This window comes from Poromitra crassiceps, assembly GCF_964638095.1.
Source record: "Poromitra crassiceps genome assembly, chromosome: 27".
Lineage (NCBI taxonomy): Eukaryota > Metazoa > Chordata > Actinopteri > Beryciformes > Melamphaidae > Poromitra > Poromitra crassiceps.
In genome coordinates this window covers 8,433,493-8,456,095 of record NC_139650.1, presented here as the reverse complement: position 1 = coordinate 8,456,095, position 22,603 = coordinate 8,433,493, and the positions used below count along the sequence as shown (strand labels likewise).

At 46.2% G+C, this 22,603-nt stretch overlaps 1 protein-coding gene across 1 annotated transcript in view; it reads left to right on the top strand.

Moving 5' to 3' along the window:
* The window catches only part of LOC310798995 (plasma membrane calcium-transporting ATPase 1-like), a gene marked incomplete at its 5' end in the record, with an annotated part of 104,812 nt that overhangs the window by 69,139 nt on the left and 13,070 nt on the right, over window positions 1–22,603 (top strand). The window contains 7 exons of the mRNA XM_083661563.1: window positions 3,567–3,746; window positions 4,219–4,306; window positions 8,184–8,290; window positions 12,935–13,126; window positions 13,953–14,166; window positions 16,352–16,563; window positions 19,292–19,399. Coding sequence (XP_083517689.1) covers window positions 3,567–3,746; window positions 4,219–4,306; window positions 8,184–8,290; window positions 12,935–13,126; window positions 13,953–14,166; window positions 16,352–16,563; window positions 19,292–19,399 — 1,101 coding nt within the window. The remainder of the gene's footprint in view (window positions 1–3,566; window positions 3,747–4,218; window positions 4,307–8,183; window positions 8,291–12,934; window positions 13,127–13,952; window positions 14,167–16,351; window positions 16,564–19,291; window positions 19,400–22,603) is intronic.

Genomic DNA, 22,603 nt, shown 5'->3' with positions numbered 1-22,603 from the left:
GTGACGGCCGTGTCCCTATTGTATGCTGTGTCTTTGTTTGTAGTTATCAGGCCCGGCTTTGCTGATTTGAAGCTGCTGTAGCCGCTCAGCCATCTGCTATCTGTTAGGTGAGCTACAGCATGGTAGCTGCTGCATATCTGTTAGGTGAGCTACAGCATGGTAGCTGCTGCATATCTGTTAGGTGAGCTACAGCATGGTAGCTGCTGCATATCTGTTAGGTGAGCTACAGCATGGTAGCTGCTGCATATCTGTTAGGTGAGCTACAGCATGGTAGCTGCTGCATATCTGTTAGGTGAGCTACAGCATGGTAGCTGCTGCATATCTGTTAGGTGAGCTTACAGCATGGTAGCTGCTGCTATCTGTTAGGTGAGCTACAGCATGGTAGCTGCTACAGCATGGTAGCTGCTGCATATCTGAAGCCCAGCGGAGTGGAATCAACATTCACAGTGCTTTCATCTTAGTCCCTGAGACATACAGTACTGTACTGTGTGTGTGTATATATATATATATATATATATATATATATATATATATATATATATACGTATATATATATATATATATATATATATATATATATATATATATATATATATACGTATATATATATAAATATAAATATACGTATATATATATATATATATATATATATATATATATATACACACACACAGGCTTCACAAATAAAATTTTGGTAGATGACATAAATATGATAATTAAAGACTTAACTCTATTGAACATACCAGCATTTGAATGGCATCCTGCCAAACATGAAGACTAAACTACTGCATATCCCGGTAGTCAGGTGGACTGTTTGAAGGCTTTGAATTGCTAAATGAGCCATACAGCCCCCTGCTGGTCACTGGTTACGTTCAGGTCAAGACCACAAGATAACAGACTGGATGGAAATAGCTTCATAGCCAGTGGGGATTGCTTAGGCTCTCCCAGTTGGGTTGAGACGAGAGGGCAGCTGAATGACAGATAATCGCTTTAAATCTATAATGCATTTAAGGCTACGCAGTGGATTTCAGCCATTTAGCTTTTCGGCGTGATTTAATTGTTTACATAAACGACTTCTTACTATATTCGCATCCTGCTACCTGAACTGTCTCACTGGCGAAACTTTGTACAACATTTCATCTTTTAAGTTATAGTGAAGTATTTTGAATGGATTTTATAAAAATAAAAAAATCTGACTTTCTTGCCAGGAAGGTTCGTCCCCTCAATTAGTTTTTATGCCTCCGCTGGCGATAGCCAGGCCGGAGGCATTATGGATCCGGGTTGTCCGTCCGTACGGCCGTACGGCCGTCCGTCCGTACGTCCGTCCGTACGATGTTTGTTAACGCGATATCTGAGGAATGCCTTGACGGAATTTAATCAAACTTGTCTCAAACATCGACTTGGACTCAAGGATGAACTGATTAGATTTTGGTGGTCAAAGGTCAAAGGTCAAGGTCACTGTGACCTCTCGAATGCCATTTTCAAGCTTGTTAACGCCATATCTCAGGAATGCCTTGACGGAATTTAATCAAACTTGTCTCAAACATCGACTTGGACTCAAGGATGAACTGATTACATTTTGGTGGTCAAAGGTCAAGGTCACTGTGACCTCTCAAACGCCATTTTCCAGCTTGTTAACGCGATATCTCATGAATACCTTGACGGAATTTCATCAAATTTGCCTCAAACATCTACTTAGACTCAAGGATGAACTGATTACATTTTGGTGGTCAAAAGTCAAAGGTCAAGGTCACTGTCACCTCTCGAACGCCATTTTCAAGCTTGTTAACGTGATATCTCAGGAATGCCTTGACGGAATTTAATCAAACTTGTCTCAAACATCGACTTGGACTCAATGATGAACTGATTAAATTTTGCTGGTCAAAGGTCAAAGGTCATGGTCACTGTGACCTCTCAAACGCCATTTTCCAGCTTGTTAACGCGATATCTCACAAATGCCTTGGCGGACTTTCATCAAATTTGCCTCAAACATCGCCTTAGACTCAAGGATGATCTGATTAGACTTTGGTGGTCAAAGGTCAAGGTGAGCTCTCGAACGCCATTTTCAAGCTTGTTAACGCGATATCTCAGGAATGCCTTGACGGAATTTAATCAAACTTGTCTCAAACACCGACTTGGACTCAAGGATGAACTAATGGCGGAGGCATAAGTCCGCCTTGCGGTCGTTCTAGTTTAATTCTGCTTTGTAAAATTGAAGCACAGTAGAATGTCTGTCACTTATGGATGGCATGAGGTTTCCAAAAAGAAGAAGAACTCTCTCATCACCATTATGTGAAAACATAATAGTTTCCACATTATCCAATTGACTTCCATAATAACACGTGGACAGGAAGTGACTGTTCCATAACAAAAATGAGGAGAGGAAGTGGTTATTTTTAAGCTATTTTCACATATGATGAGAGAAGGATGATGAAAGCATGTGCTGAGTGACGCACACACTAATGACAATGACACCCTGCACACTGACTCAAACACACACACACACAGCGAGCTTCGAGGTTATGCATGAATTAGCAAAGGATGTCAGGGCTCAACAGTCCTGCTGAGAGAGACGGAAATAACTTCAAAACAAACTGAACTGAGATCAGCACTGGCAGACAGGGAGTATGGAGACAGAATAACACATCCTGACTCAAAACTCTAAAATAAGCAGCGGTGGGGAGAGGGTAGATTTGAGCTATTCTACACAACAGCATCTCTCAGCATAATGATGTGAGAAGTGTCATGTGGCGGTGTGAGTGGCCATGCGTCTCCCCGTGGCTGAGAGGGGGCCATGCCTCGCCCCGTGGCTGAGAGGGGGCCATGCCTCGCCCCGTGGCTGAGAGGGGGCCATGCCTCGCCCCGTGGCTGAGAGGGGGCCATGCCTCGCCCCGTGGCAGACAGGGGGCCATGCGTCTCCCCGTGGCTGAGAGGAGGCCATGCCTCGCCCCGTGGCTGAGAGGGGGCCATGCCTCGCCCCGTGGCTGAGAGGGGGCCATGCCTCGCCCCGTGGCAGACAGGGGGCCATGCCTCGCCCTGTGGCTGAGAGGAGGCCATGCCTCGCCCCGTGGCTGAGAGGGGGCCATGCCTCGCCCCGTGGCAGACAGGGGGCCATGCGTCTCCCCGTGGCTGAGAGGGGGCCATGCCTCGCCCCGTGGCTGAGAGAGGGCCATGTCTCGCCCCGTGGCTGAGAGGGGGCCATGCCTCGCCCCGTGGCTGAGAGGGGGCTATGCCTCGCCCCGTTGTGGACAGGGGGCCATGCCTCGCCCCGTTGTGCACAGGGGACCATGCCTCGCCCCGTGGCGGACACGGGACCCGGCCATGCCTCGCCCCGTGGCGGACACGGGGCCCGGCCATGCCTCGCCCCGTGGCGGACACGGGGCCCGGCCATGCCTCGCCCCGTGGCGGACACGGGGCCCGGCCATGTCTCGCCGGGCCTACTCAGTATGCCTTTAACATGAGTCGAATATTATGGACATATTTTGTCCTGTTACCTAATGTGTGCACATAGTAACTAGAACGTTGAGTCATTGATAACATGTTTCTTCTTTCTGACTCTTTTCCAGGTACCTGAAGCTATTGCTAAGTGCCAGCGTGCTGGCATCACTGTACGTATGGTTACCGGGGACAACATCAACACTGCCCGCGCCATTGCAACTAAGTGTGGCATCCTACTGCCCGGTGAGGACTTCCTCTGCATGGAGGGCAAGGAGTTCAACCAGCAAATCCGCAATGACCAGGGAGAGGTAAGACAAGCTGTGGGGCAGGGACAAGGACTACTAAATATGTTTTTACTTAGGTACAGTATGCCATGTCTTCTTACAACTTCATTTAAATTGAACCTAAGTTTGACGTAAGAAAAGTCCAATAACAGTACTCAAGTATTTGTTTACTTATGATCAAAAAACAAAACATTTAGATTTTTTTGCACATTACAAAAATCGTAAATGTCATATCTCATTCTGAACATATCTCACTCTGTCTAAAAGCAATACCTACTCCAATTAAAGTAGGAGTTAATACTTTAGTTAAGACATTTCAAAACATTTCTCTGGCATTATTGTAACAAGTTGTGGAGTTATCTTGAGCAATACAATGTACTTTTATTATTAAACCATTGCATTTTCCCAGCATTCTGTACACGATGTATTCTGTGGAGAGAATTAGATGAATATATATATATATTTATTTTCTAATTGTGTACTTTGTGTACACTAGGTGGAACAAGAGCGTCTGGACAAGGTTTGGCCCAAGCTGCGTGTTCTGGCTCGTTCCTCGCCAACAGACAAACACACTCTGGTCAAAGGTAGGTCAAGCACACTCATGGTGATGATGTAATGGGTCATTAACTTTGGGGCTCAATGTCAATTTCCACTTTTATTCACTTTTCATATATCCTGTCCCTCAATATTCAAGCTGTAAATATACTTTTGTATAGTTCATATGTTATTATTACTAAATTAGTCATAAGTAATGTTCAAGTTTAACAAGGTAAACTACAAGGCACTTGGTAGAGAACGTCTGCCAATGCTGAACAATTCTCCAACTTGCAAAGTTGCAGTCTGAATTTGCAAATCTGCAGTCAATGCGGTTTATCAGAATCAGAATCAGAATCAGGATCACTTTTAAATATACAGAGATAAGAAGTAGGAAGATAACTAAAAACAATCACAAAGTTGCAAGTGCAATGAAATCGAGTAAATATATACAATATGTACATGAGTGGTGAAGTGTTCTGTGGATGGTAAATATGAATTTACGTTGAATGTACATGAGATTTACAGACTGAGTTAAATAGACGTTAAATAGGCAGTGGATTTACATGAATTTACATTCTGAGTTAAATGAGAGTTTACATTGAATGTACATGACATTTACAGGCTAAGTTAAATAGGCATTAAATGTGCAGGGAATTTACATGAATTCACAGTCCCAGTTAAACAGGCATTAATTTAGATATGAGTTCCAGTTTGTGTCTGGGGGGGGTTGTTGGTGCGGTCCTTGGCGGAAGGGGTTCCCGGGCCTTGTTGGTGAGGCTGATGGCGGTTGGGAAGAAGCTGGTCTTGTGGCGGGTGGTTCTGGTCTTGGCAGACCTCAGTCTCTTGCCGTGGGGGAGTGTCTCAAAGAGTTTATCGTCATTTATCATTTATCTTCTGGGTTTGATTTACCCGGAGCACTTGAAAATAACACTTGAATGCAACACTGTGTTTGGCGGCCAACTTGGAAGTCCCAGATGTCCCAGATTCCCAGCAGCACTTGAACACAGCATAATTGTTCACGGCAAAAAAATAAATAAAAAAAGATCTGGATGAGCACCAAAATGGAATCAACTGAACGTTGGGCCAAGGTGCTCTCTGTCTGCCGGGCTTCAGCCAAATCCATTGACTTGCTTAATTATGTTTCTCATTCATGTCCTGGCTTCTCAACAACAACACGTTGATTGAAAACATGCATGTGGCTTTATTTTCGTGAAGGTGCACGGCATCGCACCGGTCAAGTAGCATCTTTGTCCGGCACACAGTTTTCTTTTCGTTTTGACCCGTTTGGGTGACTTGCTGTGACCTTGACTTTGGTGAAGTGGGAGGGGAGGTACAGTAGGGAGTGTGTCATTAGCGATCAAACAGCGCAGTGCGATTTTGATGATGAAAATGTGGATCTAGCTGTCGAGGAAGTAAGTTGGAGTGTTCAACGTCCGTATATACGATCTTTGTGTGCAACACGCGACCATGCACGCGACATTGGAGAACGCCAGGATTGCGGGGATTCTATTTTCCCCCCGTTTTGGGCGTGGTTTCTGAATGATGACGCGCTCCGCAGTGTCTCTATAGGAACGTCAAGCTGCTTTGACCTGCAACTTACTCGACACTTCTTGTGCACGTGGGGCTATTGCAATCTATTCATGCATTTCAAAATGCCTCCAGTATGTTTCCCGGGCCATTCTCTTCTCGCTCGCTGTATGAGCAGGTACATCCTCATCCAGCCCAGATCTGCATTCTCTTTCATGTGTTTGATAAGCATGCGGTACACGGGCAAAGATACACACCTCTACATACATACATGCCTCTCTTCCTCACATATGCTCAGCAAAACACATTCACCCACTTGACGCATGAATAGTACAGCCGGAGGTAGAGGCCTGTGTGCAGCAGCAGCAGCAGCGTTCTCCCATTGCTCTGCTCTTCAAAGACCAACCTGTTTCATCTCAACGAAGGGGGGGGAGGTACAGGTGTGGGTCATGAATATGGAAAAGAGCCAGTAAACTGTAAACACTCGGCTCCACGTCACTGCAAGTCTGGATCCGCATGTAAGCACTCGGCTCCACGTCACTGTAAGTCTGGATCCGCATGTCAACACTCGGTTACCACGTCACTGCAAGTCTAGTCTCGCTGGCCAGCCTCCTCTCCCTTCCGTCCGAGGAGTCTGGCGCCGCAGGTCTCCATAGTGCTTAGCGGCAGTGCCCTTGGAAAATAGTTTCAAACAATCCAACTTGCCGTTTTCAGCGTGTAGCAACGAGCCAGCGTGTAGGTTTCTGCCGTTAGCTTGCTAGCTAGTTAGCGTTGTTGTTTTCCCTGAGGCGGCAGGGGACTGTTTACAGCCACACGCAGGGAGGAGGGAGCGGAAGCCACTCTGATTGACGTGGTCGGAGCCTGTCAAAGTGATCTGACACCTCTCTTCAGGTAAGGCTCCTACATAGTGCACATAGGATATATATAGGATATTTCACCCAATCAGGAATCTCTATTGGCTCGCGCAATGGTTCAGTGATGGGGCTCCAGGCCATGTAATCATCACGTGGGGTGCACAAAGGTCCCTTTAAATCGCTAATGATGGAATGGCCAGGAGGCAGTTTTAGGGGAGTTGAGAAGTTTGCCTTTGAGAACAACACCGCTTTACCATCCGTGTAGCCGGGGTGGACGCTTCTGACAAGCCAATGACAGAGCTTCTTAACTCATTCAGTGCCAGCCACTTTTGGAGAACGGATGCTCCCAGTGCCAGAGTTTTCAGAGCGTTTTCAGTGATTTCTCGAGGCCCACAGAATATTGTGTGATATTACTATGTAAACACCGAACACGCACAAGAACGAGCTGGCTCTATTGTATCATCAGCAAAAAAAAGTTTATTGATACCATTTTCCGTTCTTTAGTTATGAGCCGGAGAAGATAGGTTGTTTTCAGCGTTTTCAGGCTTTTCAAATTATTAGCTGAGATAATCCGCCTTTTGTGAAATGCAGCATTTCAAGCACATTCACTGAGTCTGAAGATAATATTTTCTGATGTAGTGACGTAGTTGTTGTGTGATGCCCTGCGTGCACCACCCCCCTCCCCCCCTCCCCCCGTAAACTCCTCCCCACACTGCACACAGCCTCACGCAACCATTATATTTTCGGAGTGCTGCGTTTGTGTGCTGCTGTCGGCTCTCAGCGCCACAGCAGGGAAGAGCCAACCCGGATTGCTGAATGGTTTGGCGTCAGGGGCTGCTTTCCTGTCTGCTAATCGGGTGGAGAAACTATACAGACAGACAGACAGACAGACAGGGACAGAGGGGCTCAGTTGTGAGCGCGGATTGACTCCTGTTCGGAGCCAATGTCAGCTCCCGCGACAGAGCAAATGGCTCTGGGAGCATGCATCGGGTTGTCTTTGATCCACGGCTTTTAGGCTGTTTCTCGGACCTGTCTCTAATCTGGACTGCACCGAGCAAGCACTGTCGCCACCTAATGAGTCCGTAAAATAGGTTATACACCTCCAATAGCTACTATAGTTGTACAGGAGCTGCGGAAGGCTTTGATCGACGTCCCACCGTCAAAAAACGCATTGGACGTCGAAGGACGTCCGTGGCATTCTACGTCACTATTTAATTGGACGTCGAAGGACGTCCATGGCATTCAATGAGTTAAGTGGGGAGTGGAAATCCGGCAGCGTCTGAAACCGACGCCTCCAATGGGAGAGCAGAGTAGAGCAGGGGAGGGTTTATCCCAGTTATGGAGACCTGCGGCGCCAGACTAGTAGAGTAGAAGTAGAGGTAGACCGATATCTCCAAGTGCTGTTGATTTTCTGGCCTTCGATAAAAAAAACAATCTTGTCCATACCAATGTGATGGAGGTTTATGAAGGAACCTTGTGTAAACGGGAGGGTATTCATTGAATTCTAATGGGGTAACGTATGTTTTTTCCTTCTGTCACTCAGGTATCATTGACAGCACAGTGCTCGAAACCCGGCAGGTGGTGGCCGTTACCGGGGACGGTACCAACGACGGCCCGGCCCTCAAGAAAGCTGATGTCGGATTTGCTATGGTAACAATTACTTTCATCTTTCAACCGTTTTTTCCCCCCTTCTCTTATCTTAATTCCACAACTGTTTTTTCTGCTCCTCCAATCTATCTCATTTTGTTGAGCTTAATTTCTTAGCAGCGAGAGAGAGAAAAAAAATTGGCGAGTTAATTACATTTTTAATGCAGCCATAAAAAAGGCATTTTGTCTTAACCTCATCCCCATAATTCTTCAATTTAATGCCAGTCGCTTCATTAGGATGGCTGTGTAATGGAATAATAAATCAATAAATGTTGAGCTTGGATGGCTCGGCTTATCAGCGCAGTGAGGTCCCACTCTGCCATAGCGTGGATGGCTCGGCTTATCGGCGCAGTGAGGTCCCACTCTGCCATAACTGCTCTCTTGCCCGTACAAAGCTTTTATGGATTAATGAACAAAAGGGCAGAGTACATTTACTTATTTATTTATCTGAACTTTCTGTGTATTTCTTTGACGTGTGTGTAATTATGTGTGTCTTTATAGCCTGCATAGACTGATTATTGGTTTGGCCTGATGTGTTTTGGTAACCTTTTTTTTATCCAGGGAAAGTTGACTGTAGCGTACACACCATGCTTTTTCACAGCAGCAGCTTCCTTCACATTCACACTGTACCAGTGCAACCAGTATAAATCTAATAATAATAATAATAATTATACCTAGCTTTATTTGTATATCACCTTACATACAAAATGTAGTCCAAGTGCTTCACATAAAATAAATATAATTAAAACAAAGAGCAAATAGTGAGACATACAAAGCTAAGCAATTAACACTAATACAATATTTGGAACATATAAACATAGAAAGGTAATAACATATAAATAAATAATAACATATAAAGGTTAAGAAGGTGGAAAAAAGAAAAAAAATACTATCAATGTAATATCATATCAAATACTATAATACCAAAATACCAGGGGATACAAAAGTAAGAATAAAAAAATAAAAGGGTAAGACCATAAAAGGCCATGGACATAAAATATACTTAATTAAATGCCAGATTAAAAATATCCCAGCCTGGGGCGCCCCAGTGGCTCAACGCGTGGCTCAGTCCTTACCACAGCGACGCGGGTTAGAATCCTGCCCACGGTCATTTGCTGCCCTTCCCTCCCTCCCTCTCTCTCCCTCTCTCTCTCTCTCTCATTCCCCCATATGTTCCTGTCTCTTCCTCCTAACTGGAAGCGATGCCGCCGAATGAGCGAGTGAACAGCAGATAGTTTCTGTGCTAACCTGCTCTGTGCATAAGCGAACAGGCTGGGCGGCGTGTCGCTTGATTGAAAAAGCGCTCGCCTAGCCTTGGCTCTATTTGTGCAAAGCTTCGCACACCACACCACCTTCAAAATAAAAGCTTCGCGCACCACACCACCTTCAAAAGAAAAGCTTCGCGCACCACACCACCTTCAAAAGAAAAGCTTCGCGCACCATACCACCTTCAAAATAGAAGCATTTTTGGACGCGAGGCTCGTCCTGCTTCCCAGTATTGGACATCGCTCATACTATATCTGGACACTTATTCACTCTCCATAAGCCAGACCTCGCTCGCTCGCTTTCTCGCTCGCTGTATGTTAGGAAGAGATGTAACTCTGTCAAATAAAGTATGGAAATTAAAAAAATGTATTGGAAATAAAAAAATATGTCAGCCACAGAGCTGCCCATTACAACCACAGTTTTCTACTGTCGGCCAATGGGAGCTGCCTAGTACAACCAGTCTTCCACTTTTGGTCCACTGCCATTTCCAACAGCAGCTTAACAGTAGTTTTTACTCGTATACTTTCCCTGCCCACATTTGAAGCGGTCTGGGGATTTGAACCGGTTACCTTCCTTCCTTTTTCTTAAGGTTTATTTTGGGCATTTTATCAACAACGAGATAGCGAGAGAGAGAGAGACAGGAACGCATGGGAGAGAGAGGGGAAGGCAGGTAGCAAAGGACCGCCGGCTGCACCTGAACTGCTGCAGTAGTGCGGGAAGGACCGAGAGCCATAGTATCCGTTCTACACGGTGAACCACCCAGGCACCCGCCTTCCAGTCTTACGCTCGCTTCTCTAACCACCAGGCTACCACCTCCCTGTGATTATAACTGAGACCCATTTAGAATATTTTTCAGCTTGTGAATGCACCCAAAAGGTCCTCGTTCTATTTCCACCCATTCAACTGGCAAACAGCCAGCCATGCACCTCGCCTTGCCCCTCCTAGGCCGTGCACCTCGCCTTGCCCCTCCTAGGCCGTGCACCTCGCCTTGCCCCTCCTAGGCCGTGCACCTCGCCTTGCCCCTGCCAGGCCGTGCACCTTGCCTTGCCCCTGCCAGGCCGTGCACTTTGCCTTGCCCCTGCCAGGCCGTGCACCTTGCCTTGCCCCTGCCAGGCCGTGCACCTCGCCTTGCCCCTCCTAGGCCGTGCACCTCGCCTTGCCCCTCCCAGGCCGTGCACCTCGCCTTGCCCCTCCTAGGCCGTGCACCTCGCCTTGCCCCTCCCAGGCCGTGCACCTCGCCTTGCCCCTCCCAGGCCGTGCACCTCGCCTTGCCCCTCCCAGGCCGTGCACCTCGCCTTGCCCCTCCCAGGCCGTGCACCTCGCCTTGCCCCTCCCAGGCCGTGCACCTCGCCTTGCCCCTGCCAGGCCGTGCACCTTGCCTTGCCCCTGCCAGGCCGTGCACCTCGCCTTGCCCCTCCCAGGCCGTGCACCTTGCCTTGCCCCTCCCAGGCCGTGCACCTTGCCCCTGCCAGGCCGTGCACCTTGCCCGTCCCAGGCCGTGCACCTTGCCCCTCCCAGGCCGTGCACCTTGCCCCTGCCAGGCCGTGCACCTTGCCCCTGCCAGGCCGTGCACCTTGCCCCTGCCAGGCCGTGCACCTCGCCTTGCCCCTCCCAGGCCGTGCACCTTGCCCCTGCCAGGCCGTGCACCTTGCCTTGCCCCTCCCAGGCCGTGCACCTTGCCTTGCCCCTGCCAGGCCGTGCACTTTGCCTTGCCCCTGCCAGGCCGTGCACCTCGCCTTGCCCCTGCCAGGCTGTGCACCTCGCCTTGCCCCTGCCAGGCCGGCGGCGGGGAGACCTTGCAGCTGTAAAGAAATGAAGCCGCATGAAAGAGAAGCATTAACAGAGGAGAGAGGCTGCTGGTGTAGGACATGTTCTGCAAGACACAGAGAGCGAGCGACTGACTCCCAAATATAAGCAGGAACAATACAGGGAGAAATCCCTCTTATGGTTATGAAAGGACAGATACCTGCTAGCCTACATGAAAGTCCATAACTCGCTTCAACTTTATAATAAGAAAAGTGATCTGAGTGACACAGGGTCTGAGAGACTTGGAGAGAGAAAAATTGAAAATTAATACTGTAGTTAAATTGAAAAGGGACAGGATAATGATATAGCCCCGGGTATGAGTTGACCAAGTGCAAATGAGGTCTGTGGAAAGATGAAAAGGCTATTGAACTTGGTAATATCGAGGCTTGCAATTACCACCTAATTGATTCCTTTAGTAGGAGAAAAGGGCAAAATGGCAGCGAGGTGGATTGGATTATCCTCTTAAATCTAGTAAAGAAGTACAGAATGAATTTCTTTGCCTGCACTCGTACTTTTGACCAGCAGATAGTGTTTGGCCGCCACCCATTCTGTGGTTTAGAAATGGAAACTTGCCTGAATCAGAAGCGTCCTCACTGCTAAGCAGGCTAAGTGTGAGAGAGCTTGACCAGAGACTTGTGGTTTTTATCCAGGGAAGGATTTTGCAAAGTTTTTTAGGATCATCCTGTTTCACACTAATACAGCTCAACACATTCACTCCTGGGAGCTGCCAAGTACAGCCACAGTTTTCTACTGGTAGAGAATGAGCAGCTCCACTGGATCAGGTGGGGGATCTGGTAGAGGATGAGCAGCTCCACTGGATCAGGTGGGGGATCTGGTAGAGGATGAGCAGCTCCACTGGATCAGGTGGGGGATCTGGTTGAGGATGAGCAGCTCCACTGGATCAGGTGGGGGATCTGGTAGAGAATGAGCAGCTCCACTGGATCAGGTGGGGGATCTGGTTGAGGATGAGCAGCTCCACTGGATCAGGTGGGGGATCTGGTAGAGAATGAGCAGCTCCACTGGATCAGGTGGGGGATCTGGTAGAGGATGAGCAGCTCCACTGGATCAGGTGGGGGATCTGGTAGAGGATGAGCAGCTCCACTGGATCAGGTGGGGGATCTGGTTGAGGATGAGCAGCTCCACTGGATCAGGTGGGGGATCTGGTAGAGAATGAGCAGCTCCACTGGATCAGGTGGGGGATCTGGTTGAGGATGAGCAGCTCCACTGGATCAGGTGGGGGATCTGGTAGAGGATGAGCAGCTCCACTGGATCAGGTGGGGGATCTGGTTGAGGATGAGCAGCTTCACTGGATCAGGTGGGGGTTCAGTGCCTTACTCAAGCGCACCTCAATAGGAGAGAGTGTTACTCATGCACTTTCCACACTCACACTTTCCCAACCGGTCCAAGGGTTCAAACCAGCACCCCTCCATTTCTACTAAGCCCACTTTTCTAACCTTGATACAACCAGTTTTTGACTTGTATTCATATTTTGCAATTTTGAGTTTGCTTCTGAAATCATAAACCATGATCGCCGTCAGAACATTCCAACCAGTCCCTGCCTTTGCCTCCTATCAGGGTATCGCCGGCACAGATGTGGCCAAGGAGGCCTCGGACATCATTCTGACAGATGACAACTTCACCAGCATCGTCAAGGCAGTCATGTGGGGAAGGAACGTCTACGACAGCATCTCCAAGTTCCTCCAGTTCCAGCTCACCGTCAACGTAGTGGCTGTCATTGTGGCCTTCACTGGTGCCTGTATCACGCAGGTAAGCACACAGTGTACTTTGCCTTCTGAACGGCCATTTTGAAGCCGTGGAGATTGTGTTAACGCTTGCCGCCATGTTGGCATTATTTTTTGCAGCCGGAGACACCAAAGCGAGAGCAAAGTTAGAAGGGCTGAGATGCAGGATTCTTCAATAAAGCCTATTGCTTCTTAATTTAAAAAAAGTAAACTTCCTGAAAAATTGGGAGTCCTTGGAAGGTCAGTTAAATGCAGAGCGGGCCATATTTGCAGTGTGATACTAGCTAAAATGGCATAGATGATTAGCTACATACATCAAGAAATATTACAGTCTGAAAATACTGATGATGGTCACGCTCATTTCAGGACAGAGAAAAAGCATGTCCACAGTCATTTATCGGATTCAGCCCCTAATCAGTGATGCATGGCAAGTTGGCAACCCATCAATCGCTAGACAAGCAAAACCCTGTATACAATTGTACACACACACACACACACACACACACAGTATGGGTGGTGGACATTGATGTGGTTGGAGTTGGGCCATGTTTGGAGATTTTCTGGAGCCAGCCATTAGCGGACATTAGAAGAACAGTCTCTGAAGAGCAGTCTACTTCCACATCGGCTTCAGAAGTCACTCTGGTGTTGGTGGCTTGGTCTTTAGTAGACAGACGCCTTCAGAGGTCTTTGCCTCTGAGGGGCTGACACCAAAACAAGATGCCATCGATGTTTTGGATAGCTGAAACATATCTGGTGTTTATTATCGTCTGAGTGTCCTCATTCTAGACTCAAGGCTTAAGGTGACTGGTTCTGACTGTCCTCCACACCTCCAACATCTCTGCTCCCTGCAGGACTCTCCTCTGAAAGCAGTGCAAATGCTGTGGGTCAACCTGATCATGGACACCCTGGCCTCCCTAGCCTTGGCCACCGAGCCCCCGACCGAGTCCCTGCTGCTGCGGAAGCCGTACGGCCGCAACAAACCCCTCATCTCCCGCACCATGATGAAGAACATCCTGGGCCATGCCGTTTACCAGCTCGTCATCATCTTCACCCTGCTGTTCGCCGGTGAGTCCAAGGCCACAAGTGGAACAGTTGATGACATTAAAGGGGAATATAGCCAAAAGTCAGACTGCATATTCTTTAACATGTCTTTTGTCTTTTGGGGGAGTTCAGTCTGCCACAGCTAAAAACAAGTCCAGCCCCCTCATTTCTCTTGGCTTTTCTGGTTCCTAGCTTTAGAAAACGTTGATGTTCAAATTGAACCGTCCTCGGACAAAGGAATAACTTCTATGAATGGCCAAAATGAAGGGCGCCCCCCCCCCCCCCCCAGCTCACAGAGCTGAATAGCTTATTGCGGAAGCACTTTATTATGGCTATTGCTGCTGCTGCTTCAGGATGATTGAAAACGTGCTTTGAAGTGCTACAAATGAAATTCTTCTACAAATGAATGTTTTTAGCTTTGAGCACCCTACAGTAGACCACCCAGCAATAATGTCCAGTTCTGGGTGCAGTCAAGAATACTCACTAGCACATTGCTTCCTTTCCATTGTACTTTTCATTTCGTAGAATAGGTATGGTATTCATATATAATTTAAGTTGTTAAATTATCATGCCCTTTGTATGGAGAGTTGACTTCACTTTGATATATCAGGAAATGTAATACATTTGATCAGTCTTGTTAACATGTTGTTAAAGTACAGACTGATGATACGATGTACAACTATCATTTATTATTATCAACTTCTTAAACCGCTCATCTAGTTTGTATAAAAAGGTGCATCTGAAAGATTTGTCCTTATTGGCTAGTTTCCTTCACAAAAAGCTATAACAGGTGCGAGACCAGAGGACAGGGACCATTTTAACAGATTGTGGAAGCAGCTCACACTAGACAACTGGTCTTTACCATAATTCATCTTGCTGGAAACACTTTTCCACTCATGAAACAAGACAAGACAATGAGCCAAAGATGGAAGATCAAATGCTAGACAGCCTTTATGCCTCAAAACACACGATTCTGCGTTACAAATAACTAAATGAGGGATACAAAGTATGATAAAATAGGCGTTTCCACACAGGAGTTATACACATAGTTATGTATAAAATATACACATAGAGTTATGTATAAAATGCTCAACTGAGTAGACCCAGTTGTCCATTATTTTGCATAATCTGGCTTGAAGAAGCGATCTCAGTTTGTCTGAAATCGGCTTTTCAATGAGGTTGGGATATTTTCGGGGCGTATACCATTTGCTGTGGGGTATCATATGGGTGTGGCCAGCAGTGAGCTGTGTTGGCAGCTATCAAGGTGGAGCAAGCGGCCACAGTGTAAGGAAGTCAAGTCAAGTCAAGTCAAGTTTATTTATATAGCCCTAATTCACAAGCATGTCTCAGAGGGCTTCACAGAAAGTATGTCTAGCTGATTCTAGCTGACACAACAGTAACAAGAATATACAGAATAAAGATAACATTTGAACAATTGATAATATAGAAAATATAGAAATGAAGAGAGAGCAGAGGAGAGAGCAGGAGAAGGGGGAAGAGCAGGGGGAATGTGAGAGAGTGATGGGGTGGGGAGGGAATGGGAGATGTTGGAGGATATAGGAGGTGGGGAAGAAGCAAGAGGAGAGAGCAGGAGAGGGGAAGGGGGGGGGGTGTGGGGGAGAAGAGAGCAGGGGGAGGGAGGAGGTGGGGAGAGAATGAGAAATATAGACGCACATCTTGCAAACGGACATATGTCAATTTCTTAGCAACCAAACTATGCCTAATTTAATTGGCTGCAAGCCTTTAGTAGTGAGTGGCGAAATACTAAGAGCATGGGTGCCATGCTTTAAATAGTGGCGAAATATTGGAGGGGATAGAGTGGGTGCCATGCTTTGGAGTAGAGTGTGTACTATGCTTTAGAGTAGTGGGGGAAGGGGGGAAGAGGAAGAAACACCGGGAAGAGGAGAAAGCAGGAGAGTGGAGGAGGGAGGGAGAGCGGGGGGATGTGAGGGAGGAGAGGGGGGAGGTGGGGAGAAAATAGGAAATGTGGAGGAGGAGAGAACAGAGGAGGAGAGATGAGGGTTCAGGGGAGTCACATCAACAACAACCTCTGCAGGTTGAGAAAATCCTACCACCCTTGGACTTGGTAGTAGTCCTTTGGATCAACTCAAAACTGCACGATAGTCGAGCTGAAAACAAGGCTGGTCGTCTTCATTCCTGACATTGGATAAACCATAAGCACGTCATTTCTTTCCTTCCTCTTGCCCAGGTGAGAACTTTTTCGACATCGACAGTGGCCGTAACGCGCCGCTACACGCGCCACCCTCCGAGCACTACACCATTGTCTTCAACGTCTTTGTCATGATGCAACTCTTCAACGAGATCAACGCCCGAAAGATCCATGGAGAGAGGAACGTGTTCGAGGGAATCTACCGCAACCCTATCTTCTGCAGTGTGGTCCTGGGGACATTCGCCCTGCAGGTACACACCACACACCGCACACTGCACACTTTCCCCTGTCACATTTCAAACTAGATATCTGACATTTGGGGAGTCGTACTGTCTGGCACTCACAGAGCGCAAACACATGTCAGCAGGGAGACGCTGATGATGGCTTAATACACAGGTGTCAAACTCAATTTCATCCCGGGCCACATCAGCATTATGGTTGGCCATGGTAGGGCCAGTTATAAATGCAACACCATAAGTATCTAGCCTACTTGTTAACACTTGTTGCATATATATATATATATATATATATACCGGTATATATATATATATATATACATGTTTTAAGAATAAATAAGCTGAATCTACTGTGAGTGCTGGTCGCCTACTACTCAGAGTTTGAACAAACTACATACAATACTGATTCTGTGATGATACTGATCGTACACACTGATAGAATTAACAGTACAGACTGTAGTGACAATATACATACAGATAGAGCATGCTACTGACATTGTACATACTGATAGTAGGCTACATATTTTACAGACATACATAGTACATAAATAGCACATACTGCTCTGACATGTTTATTAACATTACATACTACAGTACATACTGATACTACATACTTTAGTAACATAGTACATACTCATAGTAGATACCTTACTAACATAGTACATACTAATCAATTGATTAATTAATGATCACAATAGATACTGATCGTAGATGCCTTACTACTACACTGACACTAATACTACACTGACATACTACAGTACATACTGTACTGATAGTAGATACCTTACTAACATATGTTATGACCCAGTCTAGGGGTTTGGATCACAACATAAACCAAATACAGACAACCATGAAAAAGTACATGTGAGTTTATTTCCACACAGTAAAAAACATATGATGCTGGTTCGCTACGCTAATCAGCTAACAAAAACAAGTTAACCTGAAGACTAGGCCTTAGCCCATTAGTTTTAAAGGGTGTCAGCCAATGCTGGAAGAAGGCAGCAGCTATACAAAGGAATTGAACCCAGCACCACAACACATAAACATGACACTAGAATTAACAAAACTAATAACCAAACATCAAACAGAGTTGGTCAACAAAACAGGAGGAGAGAGTGAGAGGAGCAGTAGCACAGCTCAGCTACTGCCTGCCTCTGATTTGCCATCTTCAGACTGGAGCATATGAAGGAGACTGTGCCAATCAGCTGCCAGTCAGCAACAGCCACAGCAGTTCTCAATCTCCAATCTTCTTGCCAAGCCAACCAATCCAGACAGGAGATGACTCTGTAGGAGGACAGTCAAAGAAACTACAAAGACCAAAGTTCACACACTGAACAAAATGGCGATGATTGATTTAGATTTAGCAAAACACAATAAAATAACGGCACCAGCCGTAACAACATAGTACATACTAATCAATTGATTAATTAATTATCACAATCGATACTGATAGTAGATGCCTTACTAACATAGTACATACTAATCAATCAACTAATTAATTATCATACTAATACATACCGCACTGACATAGTACATATACAAAGTCAAAGTAAAACAGAGAAACATACCATTGACAACAATAAGCAACAACGAGGCAAAAAGTCTAGATTTGTAGACATGACAGCAGATTAAAAGATTAGTGGGCCAAAAAGGCCAGAGAATAAATATATGTCTTTAGCCTAGATTTAAAAACATCTAATATCCAATGGCAGCTGGTTTCACAAGCGCGGAACAGCGTGGAGTGACCTTTTATTTTTAGTCGTGACCGTGGGACATACAAGAGAAATGTGTTCTTAGATCTACGGTACTACAGTAAGAGACCTAGGAGCTGAGTGCCAGTGAATAAGGTCTATCTATACGATGGGGCCTGACCATGAAGAGCTTTGAAAACAATCAGCAAGGTGTTGAATTGAATAGTAAAATGGACAGGGAGCCAGTGAAGAGAGGCTCAGACCAGGATGAGGTGCTTGTGCTCTTTAGTAGCAGTCCACATCCTTGCAGCTGCATTTTGGACCATCTGCAGGTGCGTTAATGAAGACCTACTGTAAATAAAGGGAATTGCAATTGTCCAGTCGAGATGAAATGAAGGCATGAATTATTTTTTCCATATCGTGGAAAGATGGAATTGGCTTGAAATTGGAAAAGGTTATTAACTTATATTAACTATTTTTAACAGCGGAACTGATTTGTTCATGGAGACAGTGCATGGGGTGAGGTGGCTTACTTGCTAGCGAGATGGCTTCTCCACTGACAGGGACCAAATAAAATTACTCCAGTTTTATTACTGATTAGCTGAAGGAAATAATTTCCCATCCATCCTTTAATATCCTCAAAACATACACTAGATTTTAGAGGGAGGTACAGCTGTGAATCATCAGCATAAAAGTGACAGATGTTATACTTTCTAATAATGTTTCCAAGAGGGAGCATGTAGAAACAAAATAGAACTGGCCCCAGGATTGATCCCTGAGGGACCCCATAGGTGACCGGGGTAGAGGAGGAGGAAAACAAACCTAAAGCCACAGATACTGTCCTATGTTTAAGATAGCATACTATAGGATGCACATGTAGTACGTACTAATGGTTCATACTGCACTGACATAGTACATACTGATGGTACATAGGCTACTTTACTAACATACTGTAGTAGATACTGTACTGATAGTACATACTGCACTGACATAGTACATACTGATATATTACAATTTGTACTGACATAGACTGTATTCTTTTTTCCACCCAGATCGTCATTGTGCAGTGGGGGGGGAAGCCTTTCTCCTGCACCGCTCTGTCAATTGACCAGTGGCTGTGGTGTGTGTTCATCGGTGTTGGAGAGCTGCTCTGGGGACAGGTAAGGAGAAGCTGTTCATTCTATGTCATGTGTATGTCCGCTTTTTAACACGTTCACTGCCATTGGCGAGTTGACTCGTCAAAAAAAATCCAACGGTTGACTGCCATTGACGAGTCAAGTCGTCAAAAAAAAAAAAAAAAAAAATTTGACGGTGGGACGTGGATCAACGCCCCCCACGTCTCCTATAAAAATATGGGAGCCACCGAACGTGTACAACCCATTCCACCGACCCACTAAGTGGCGACAGTGCTCTCCAGACTAGAAAAAGCTGAGCCAAAACTGCAGGGGAACGCGCGAGGAAACCATTCTCATACTGTAAAATGGATTGGCGAAAACGCTTTCGCTTTCGCGCATTATCGCGCTGGGAGCTGGTGGTGGGGGATTGCAAATTTGCATAATAGATTATGCGTGCAACACACTTTGAAACACCGGCAGAAAGCCCACAATCGCACGCAGCTTCATTCCAGCTGAGCTCACAACCTAAACGACTCATGCAGACTCGCCCAAAGAGCAGCCGCCAGCAGCCAGGCAGCACAGACAGGCAGAGCCTCGCTTGTACCGCTGCAGCCACGGAGAGAGGAGAACACACACGGAGGGAGGAGTTTGAAGGAGAGGGGGGTTTCCTGCTGCTATGGAGGAAATTACTGTTCAAAACTATTGTTTAGATGTCTGACGTCTTACGCCAAAAATAAATGGTTAAAGTGACTGTTCTATCGAATTTCACAAAAAGCCATTTATCTCAGCATAAATTTTCAGACGCTGAAACCATGCTGTATTCTACTGCTAATGCCTACATAACTACTAACTCTACAAACTAACTCTTTTAGACAGAGAAAGCACACATTCTATTAGTTCTTTTGAGATAATTTGTGTTCACAAAATCTTAGCAGAAAAGAATCCTCGGCTCTTGAAAGATGAGCCAGAATCCTCAAAAAAAAAAACTTGGCAGAACCTACCTACAGTATTGAAAAAACGGCTGGCAGTGAATGTGTTAAGACCAGAGACCATGTTGGAAATAAGTGTCCGCACTTTTGCATGTACATCCCTTTGTATTTGGCTGTCTTTTTATCCATAATAAATTCAATCAATCAATCAATCAGAAAGGGAACACACACAGCTCTATGCACATCCAATTAAACAACAAAGTACACAATGATTTACATACAAAACAAAAGGAGACAAAAATGTGACTCAAAACAAGAGAAAACAAAGCACAGATTGAAGATGTGAGATATGAGAGCAGGGCCGGCTTTTCCAGACTAAAGAATAAAAGTCAGACCTAAGAAGAGTCTGGTGAGGGAATAAGCAGCGTGTGTTCAGGTAGGTGGCAGCAAACTGTTGCCTGTCACATACGTGCTGCTGCGTTACCGTCACAACCGTCGCCGTGGTAATGAGCTCTGCACATGAAAGCAATGCAACTCCCGTTTACCAATGTCCTCAGGGAGAGCGAACCCACCATGCCAGTCCCTGTGCGAATACACACACACACACACACACAAACTATACATACCGTACAAACATCATGATCATAAAATCATGCACACACACACACACACACACGCTTAGAAGGCAGTCACTTTCTTCCGGAGAAGTTCTCTGTCATACACAGCATGGTGGGTTCACCTTAAGGGCACATAGAGATAGAGAGAGAAGAGAGAGAAAAGAGGATGCAACAGAGACAGACAAAGCAAGACGCTGGCAGAAAACGAGAGAACAGATTTGTTTAAGAAACAATGGGCCACGTCTTGTCATGGAGAGAGCGTAGGAGAGAAGAGATGAGGGGATTAGACACAGGTAAGAGAAATATAGAAAGCAAGAGATGTGAACATCAAGGGTAGAAGGAGCCAGGTGCCATCCTCTCTGATCAAACTGCTCCAGTGTCAGGTGGTAGATACAGCATGGAGGGCCTTCTCCTCCGATTGTCAGGGTGGAGCAGCAACCTGTCAGAAATCAGCTCTAGAATCCTCTAGTAGTGCACTTATTCCCAGAGGGGGGTACGTGTACCCCCAGGGATACTTGCAGGTAGGTTGGGGGGTACGCAAAAGAAAGGCAGTACCCTGAAGGTAGAGGCGGGTACACAGCAGGAGGTTGACTGTATGAGGGGGTACAGGACTTTAAAATGTCTGTGCCACTTCACAGCCACTGCTGGGGTTTCAGGGCGCGTCTAGGGGGGTGAAATTGTATGAGTGACGGGTCGTAGCACCAATGAGAGAGCAGTTCGAAAAATGGGCTGCACTTCTCATTACTGATTGGTGAAGACTCAATCCACCACTGGCCAATCTCTGGCCAAGTGAACGGTTCACTTCCGACCCCAGCTGGCTGAGGGGAAGCGTCCCAGACCCAGAGAGAGCTCTGCAGCATGCAGTAACGTAGTGTATCAGACCCAGAGAGAGCTCTGCAGCATGCAGTAACATAGTGTATCAGACCCAGAGAGAGATCTGCAGCATGCAGTAACGTAGTGTATCAGACCCAGAGAGAGAGCTCTGCAGCATGCAGTAACGTAGTGTATCAGACCCAGAGAGAGCTCTGCAGCATGCAGTAACGTAGTGTATCAGACCCAGAGAGAGATCTGCAGCATGCAGTAACGTAGTGTATCAGACCCAGAGAGAGCTCTGCAGCATGCAGTAACGTAGTGTATCAGACCCAGAGAGAGATCTGCAGCATGCAGTAACGTAGTGTATCAGACCCAGAGAGAGATCTGCAGCATGCAGTAACGTAGTGTATCAGACCCAGAGAGAGCTCTGCAGCATGCAGTAACGTAGTGTATCAGCGTAACAACCCTCATGAGTCTGGCGTTGAGACTAAATGAACCCTAACCCGAAAAGCTTTTGCACACCATGTCCGGATTTTTCAGACGAAATTGTCGCACGTTTAAAAATAAATACGACCGCATGTTGTGTCGCTCACGTTTACACACTGACTCCGAAACGTTCGTTCGTCATTAAAGTTTTCGGAACAGGTTTGATTTTCTGCGTTTATCGCATCAGTCAATGAAATTTTGCGAGCTGGGACCCGTCTGTGTTTTCAGATGTCGGATAAAAAAAAACGTATACGAAAGCAATCGGACTGTGTGTGCAAAGACCTTAAAGGAACACTCTGCCCATTTTCAACCAGCTTTGTATCATTAGAACATCAGTAGTATATCAGAATACTGTAAACGGTTTTGAAGTCTGTCATTTAATTTGACAGTTATTGAGTGTTAAA